The sequence below is a fragment of the Clupea harengus genome, chromosome 20 (assembly GCF_900700415.2).
Source record: "Clupea harengus chromosome 20, Ch_v2.0.2, whole genome shotgun sequence".
NCBI classification, from domain to species: Eukaryota; Metazoa; Chordata; class Actinopteri; order Clupeiformes; family Clupeidae; genus Clupea; species Clupea harengus.
The window spans coordinates 8,629,458-8,636,819 of NC_045171.1; the positions used below are offsets into that span (position 1 = coordinate 8,629,458).

A 7,362-nucleotide genomic window follows, 5' to 3' on the forward strand; every position below is an offset into this window, starting at 1 on the left:
AATTATCGGACAAGGAAATCTCACCTTGAGGAGATTGAAGTGCGTTCCGAGGAGTTTGCAGAGTGCGCTGTGCCTGTTGAGCTGAGAGAATAACTCGTACGGAAACTGAACAGCAATTTATATCCTCTCCGAAAAGTGCCGGATTGGTCCCTCCCATTCAAAGTGGTGATCTCATTGTTTGAGTTGTCCGAGGCGAGAGAGGACTATAATGAACTGCTTGTATCAGTAAAATAGCAGAGTCACGATGGCTTGCCAGTTAGTATCGCTGTGTAAACATTGATCAAGATAGCGGTGGCAAATTGTAGTCAGATAGGATTGAGAAGATGTGAACTTAAACGTGTTCATATTTGCTCTGTAACCTGCTACTGTTCTCACGCACGCAAAAATACTAAAATATTTATTATTGTAAGAGAACCCAACTAACCATCTACATTTCAGTCAAATGTCTACTGTAATAATTGTTTAAACTGTTTTAGCATTGATAGGCTCACTGTAAGTTAATTTCACATTTTGTTTTCTGTGTTTACCAAACATATTAACAATTTACAAAAGAACATGTATATTTGCTGTCTCACTTCATTAACGAACAAATTATCTCTAAACAGTTAATCCTCTTAATTTGTCCAAGTACGTTAAAACTGAAAATACATTTAACTTAAATGCACGTTAAGGCTAAGAAAGGCAGAACGTAACTACAGAATATGTTAGTTGTGATTTCATTAGTGAAAGTATTATTTCTCACAACAATGTGTGTGACAAATTGTACATTGCAATTTGCATAGCCTATGCAGGTGAAATGAAAATAGCAAACGTTTGGGCGGAAAACATCTTTGAAAAAATGTTGCAATACCTTTCCTTGCTGTAGGGTGTACATATTTTCAAGCTCGTCCTCTCTTCAGGAAGTTTCCGAAATTTAATCTGAGAGGTGTGTTCTGAACCGAGTTTTCCTCTTTGACGTGCAAGGTACACCTTCACCCGCTGACTATAAAGAGATGAGCGAAACGCTGGGCTCGTTCACTCGCGCGATGGCAGATGCTGAAATCCAGTCGCTGCATTATTCAGTTGGTGTGTTAGGAATCTCGGGTGGTAGGTAGCTTTTTCTTATGACAGACATTTTTTTAAATACATTTTTATATATTTTTTAAACATGACTTAGTAATGCATGTTAATACAAAGGTTAATAGGCAAAATTACATTTCTGGGGGCTATTAAAAGGACATGAAATAATCAAGGTTAAAACCAAGGATTTAATTTATGGCTGCGCTCCAGTTATTTTCAGTTAATATTCATGGAGACTTTGATTCATATTGATGATTAGGACAATGATTATCATCATTATCATTATCATTATCATTATCATGTATGGTCTATTCACACTGCTGCCGTCTGGTAGACGCTACCGGAGCATCCGAGCACGGACTACCAGACTCACAAACAGTTTTTACCCCCAGGCTGTTAGGCTTCTGAATCAGCAACACTGAACAGTCGCCATCACCTTGTACTTCACATTCATACAAATACACTTGCTACATACGTATATATATAAGCACATATTTTTTATCTTATTTAATGTAATATTCCCCACCCTTCTTGTATTTCAAACTGTTGTTACTTGTTATATGTTATATGTTATATGTTATAGTGTTATATGTTATTTTTTTCCTGTTGTATGCCGTCTACAGCGTAGATGTTGGCTGCCAAGTCGTAAGAATTTCGCTGCGCTGAAGAAATTTGGTGTATGCGATAATAAACACTTTGACTTTGACTTTATGTTTTTCATCAGTTTAATACAATCAACAAATTATACTGATTTGTTTTGTTTTTGTTGTTTTTGTCACTGGAGCCTAAAACATTGTAAAACATGCGTAAAAACGTTCTGCCCTACAATTTGTTAGAGTTCAAGAAAAGTTTATTTGACACTGACACCTTTTTTTAAAACGCGACGGTGATTTTCCTCTATGCCACTCCGCTGCAGTTCACAATGTAGCCAATAGAGGGCAAAACATGTCCCTCAATACGACAGTGTTATGACTTACCTGTGAACACAGTGAAAGAGCGATCTGTGTTTTCTCAGGCTCTCTGCTGCTTCTGGTGAATGGATATGGCAGCGCGCCGGGAGAAAGTCTCATCTCCAGCACTGCTCTGGGAGTTCTGCTCCTCATCATATCTTCTCTCCTGGCATACGCTGGTATTTCACCTTTTCCTGACTCATTTAAATTCCAAATTTCTAGGTAGTTTTTCGTACTCATTCTCAATTTCGCTCTCTCTCTCTCTCTCTCTCTCTCTGTCTCTCTCTCTCCCTCTCTTTCTCTCTCCGCAGGAGTGCGACGCAGCCTCTCCCCTGCTCCTCTCTTCACGTGTTTGTGTCTGACAGTGTCTGCCCTGTGGTGCGCCTCAGGTCTGGTGTACATCCTGGTGGGGGAGGGCTATGTGGATTCCACACAGGGGCTAAGAAATGCCATGATACCTGGCCTCGCAGCGTTCACGTTAGCCTTGCTCATCCTGGGCGTGGTGGCTGTTTTAGCCAATGAGGTGGTGCTTTTTATCATTGCTTTCACCATCAGTTTGGCCTGTGCCCATCAGATAGCTGGCCTTGCTGAGATTAGGTTTGGACAGGGTGCAACAGCGGCTAACTACCTCCTTGTGTGCTTCGTCGGCACGTACTTTGGTAGCGGGCGCCTGCTTTCATTTATCACGCATGGTAAATTGCAGCTTCCTGGTACCGGTCTGACAGACAAGCATGGCCCGACCCAGATGCAGGGTCCAGACAGCGGTGACGTGGTAACTGTGGGTCTTGTCATGAACCTGCTCTCTGCTAGCGTGCTAGCCTGCCCCGTGCTAGGCGTGGTCCCTTCGCTGTCCGTTGGCCTCGTGCCATGGCTGTGGACGGCCGGCGTGTTCCAACTGGGCGTCTGCCTCCTCTGCTACCGTGGCCTGGATACTGTCTCCGCCACGTTTTACGGCTTCATGGCCATATTGCGCTTTGCCGAGGGCTACAGTGCCCTGGTGGGGGATCTGACCATCAGGCCACCCTATTCCCCCGTTCCCTTCCCCGCCGTCTTCGCCATCCTCTTCTTCGTCCTGGCGCTGTTTAGCTTCCAGAGGAGTCTGGTGGACAGTTTCTACCAGCTCTTCTTTGTGGCGTACAGCATCGCCATCGCTGCTCAGCCCAGGGGCTTCTTCCAGGGCGGCACGCAAGGCGTGCAGGCAGCCATCTTTGTAGCAACAGGCCTCATGCTCCTGGTCACCATCAACAACAAGGCATCGCCTTACAAAGTACCCACAGGCGATGGCTTGCTCAAAGCACTCCTTACTCGCACCGGCGGTCTCGCCCTGAGGTCCCAAGACAAAGACTTCCACGCCCCCTACCTCGGCTACTCCAGATACGCAGACGCCGAGATACTGGGCCACGCGTCCAGCGTGCTGGCTGCCTTCGCCATCACGGCAACCGTGGGCACCGAGGGCCCGCTGGCCGTGCTCATCCTGCCCTGGGCGGTGGTGTCGGGGGGCCTGCTGCAGCTCCTGTGTGGCTCGGTGGCCTTCGCCCGGGGCAAGACCCTGGAGAGCGCCGCCTTCATCATGTACGGCTTCATGTGGACGGTGTGGGGGCTGACGCGCTTCGGCGGCCTCTACGGCAGCACGCGCGGCTTCAGCGTGGCCGTGGGCCTCATCAGCTTCATGCTCTTCAACTGTCTGGTGACGGTGGCGGCGTTGTACCTGAGTGTGGCGTGGTTCGCCTACGCCTTCACCTTCCAGCTCATCCTCATCAGCTTCCTGCTGGACGCGGTGGGCGCTCTGCCCTACGGCTACGACATTGGCGTCACCATCATCTTTGGCCTGGTCAGCTTCTACTGCTTCCTAGCCAACATCTTTAACAGCACCTTCCAGAAGCCACAGATCCCACTGGGTGCCCCGCTGATCAAGCTCGGTGGGAAGGGCAGAGACAACTGCCCCCATCTGCCCTCCAGGAAGGCCACGTCTGTGTTGGAGATTGCAGGTGAGGGAGACCGCCTTCACCTTAGGATGGCAGGTTCAAACTCAAAGGAGTGAAGTGATGTTTCTGCTTTGCATTTGTATATTTTCACAGTATAGTAAATTACATAATTACACTTAGTACTAACTACCAATACCAAAAGGCTGTCCATGCAAAAATGAACACAGTCCTCACAGTGTGAGTGCCTGCCACAACTGAATACAGAATAGCAAGTTCTGTATCAGTTGGAAAGTAACCTTATCTTTGTTTGTGTTTGTCATCTGTTCAGAGATAATGAAGAATGGAGGCACGTGTGGAATGCCAACTGATACGGTCTATGTCCTTGTAGCAGCTTGTAATCGTCCCGATGCTGTTGAAAAGGCCTACAAGTGAGATTTTATTAACCTTTCACTTTTGTTTTGTGTCTTTACAAAGGGAATGTTAGGAACTATCCATTTTTTCCCCTGAATTTTTGTGTGTGTATGTGTGTGTGTGTGTGTGTGCCAGGACAAAGCAGCATGCTGGAGATCGGCCCATGTCATTGTGGGTGTCATCTCTACAGCAGCTGGAGCCTGTGAGGGATCAGATCAACCCTCTGCTCTGGGACCTCATGGAGGCTGCCTGGCCCTCCTCTATCAGCTTGGTTATCCCGCGAGGTACCTGCTCAGCACTTGAACAGATAATAAGCATATTTTTGGTGTGTGTGTGTGTGTGATTGAAATAAATCAACATAACATTGTCTTTTGCAATAAATGTAGATGTTCATGTCTTAATCACCTGTTAAGGTATCAGTGAATCATAACCCCTCGCTAAGTTATAGATACAATGCCTTCATCACCTACTCATGAACTTCAAGCTTAGTGGGTAAATAGGACAATCAGCCAGTATACCACTTGGTGCTGACTGCTCAGGATCCTAGTTAATGTCACATTTGTAACTAAGTCCGACTGCAACTCTGAAAGTAGTCCATGACCTTAGAAAGAGCTCCCTTATAATGTCTAATTATGTCTATGTCGACTGATAACATTGGTGAGAAAAAAAAGCTATCCTGACTCCTTAGTAGAATTTTATTTTACAAATAATGACTTAAGTGACTTATTATGATTAACAAATTCTTTATTCCAGCCCCCTGGATGGAATTCTTTGGTCTGAAAGAGTCATCAAAGTACATCGGAACGCCAACAAGTATTGCCATCAGAAACCCAGACTGCACTGTGGCAACTCAACTCATAAGCCTGGTATATCCTCACAAAATCACTGAACTGATTATAGTATTCTATAGCTGTTTATACACTAAAATTGGACAGTGAGGCCATGCGGTTTGAATAGTTTAGAACTAGTTTCTGAAAATGTCTGTAAGCAATCATAAAAATCAATCCTAAAAGTAGGTAATATTTCACACAGTTCAAATATCATATCGTTGAATCTTAATGTTCAGTTTTAACGAAAGGCTTGTCCTCAGGTCGGACCCATGGCTGTGACCTCAGCCAACCCTACCGGAGAAGCAGACACCACTCATCATAACCAGGTGTATGCTAAACTGGGAGACAATGTAAATATACAGCGGACGCGCTCAGGCGGGCAGGAGAGCAGAGACTCATGTCATTAGTTGGGAGTATTTTTGTCAGGTCCTCTCAGTGAGTTTATAATGAGGTGAGTGTGTTTACACAGGTGGACGGAGTACTTTGTGACGGACCCTCGCCAGAGAACATAGCCTCCACTGTGGTGGACTGTACCAAGATCGAGAGTGGCAACATTGGCTTCTTCAGAGTAGGACTCATACCAAAGTCAAAGGTACACGCTAACAAGATGATAGCACTTCCGATGCTACTGTTTATTCTGCTTTGTACATAAAGACAGTGAAGTAGATAGGTACAGCATTTAGCTTGGGTCTTGTAGCAAAGTGAACTTGATTTAATTTGGTTGAGTTGGGTGTCATACTGTAGTCTGACCTGGTTGGTGTTCTTTCCTCATCTGCTGTAGGTGTTGCAGTTGTTTGAGGAAGTGCAAAGGAAGCACACGCATGGGCAGACGAACCCCGGGTTCGAGACAGACCTCAGCGACTCAGCTGGAAGCGAGAGAGAGGGAGCAGACGAGACGACAGCAGAAGAGACGGCAGCAGAGATGGACGCCTCGCTGGACACCAACTCTGAATCAAACGACTCTCTATAGAGCTCAAACATGTCACACACAACCATGATTTTATATTAGCGTCTTGTTGCGGTAACAGTGGCCAAATAAGGGGTTTCAGCTTTTCTAATTTCTAGTGCTTTACTTCATGACACTACATGACAGAAACATATCTGATCCTAACAGAGGTTGGGAGAAACTTAGGTTTGTCCCTGATTAAAAATCCTTGTGTTTTAGTAGTATAGAATATGAAAGCAGGATGAAGTATCCAGAAATATTCAGTGAATAAACAAAGTTTAGGAAACGTCATATGCAGGACAAGATAACCTAAAGTGTGAGTAACTATTCATTCTGTGTAGCGTGCCAGATCAAATAAAAGCCACATAAGTTTGCCAAACTTCTAATATGTAATGTCATCTACCATACTGTCTATTTGTTAACATGATATAACATGTTATAGTGCAATATATTTATGCTATTAAATTATTTCCATTGTTGTAGAGCTATTCTTATAATGAATGCCTAAAATGCTATTGAAAGCAAATGTATATACAAGTGCATACTTTACTGTAAATAACATACAATCAAGATCAGTCAAGTTTTTGTAAGTTTAATACCTTGTTTGCATAAAAAAACTATAGTAATGCTATTTGTCAGTCATTCTGTACCCCGAGGACAAAAACTTTAATTTGCAGTGAAAGTTTATCTGGTATTACATTCCGAGCCTACGTTTTGCGTTTTGGGTGAATAATGATATTATATATTATACTCCATAATATTTTGCACTGGGTTTAATTTGGTTATTAAAGTAGTCTAAGAAGGGGTAACCTCAACAAATACAGGGGATTGGTGATTAGACCACCTCCTCAACAGGTACCTCAACAAATACAGGGGATTGGTGATAAGACCATATCCTCAACAGGTACCTCAACAAATACAGGGGATTGGTGATAAGACCACCTCCTCAACAGGTACCTCAACAAATACAGGGGATTGGTGATAAGACCATATCCTCAACAGGTACCTCAACAAATACAGGGGATTGGTGATAAGACCATATCCTCAACAGGTACCTCAACAAATACAGGGGATTGGTGATAAGACCACATCCTCAACAGGTACCTCAACAAATACAGGGGATTGGTGATAAGACCACATCCTCAACAGGTACCTCAACAAATACAGGGGATTGGTGATAAGACCACAGAGGACAGAGGTCACAAGGTGAAAGGGGGGAGGGTGGTACATAGCAGGAAGGA

General features: G+C 44.4%; 2 protein-coding genes across 2 annotated transcripts in view; one reads left to right on the forward strand and one right to left on the reverse strand.

The window, feature by feature from the left end:
* The window catches only part of LOC116225189 (glutamine amidotransferase-like class 1 domain-containing protein 3A, mitochondrial), a 5,216-nt gene extending 5,044 nt beyond the window's left edge, over positions 1–172 (reverse strand). Inside the window, exon 1 of the mRNA XM_031587162.1 lies at positions 25–172. Within this exon, the coding sequence (XP_031443022.1) occupies positions 25–157 (133 nt within the window). The 5' untranslated portion in view covers positions 158–172. The remainder of the gene's footprint in view (positions 1–24) is intronic.
* Positions 173–989: 817 nt separating this feature from the next.
* si:ch211-153b23.4 (uncharacterized protein LOC335392 homolog) lies at positions 990–6,752 on the forward strand. The gene is made up of 9 exons (XM_031587161.1): positions 990–1,086; positions 2,075–2,188; positions 2,321–3,997; positions 4,263–4,362; positions 4,481–4,629; positions 5,099–5,211; positions 5,436–5,525; positions 5,645–5,767; positions 5,957–6,752. Exons 1-9 carry the CDS (start codon positions 993–995, stop codon positions 6,143–6,145), a joined length of 2,649 nt encoding a protein of 882 aa, XP_031443021.1. The 5' UTR covers positions 990–992; the 3' UTR covers positions 6,146–6,752.
* The last annotated feature ends 610 nt before the right edge of the window (positions 6,753–7,362 follow it).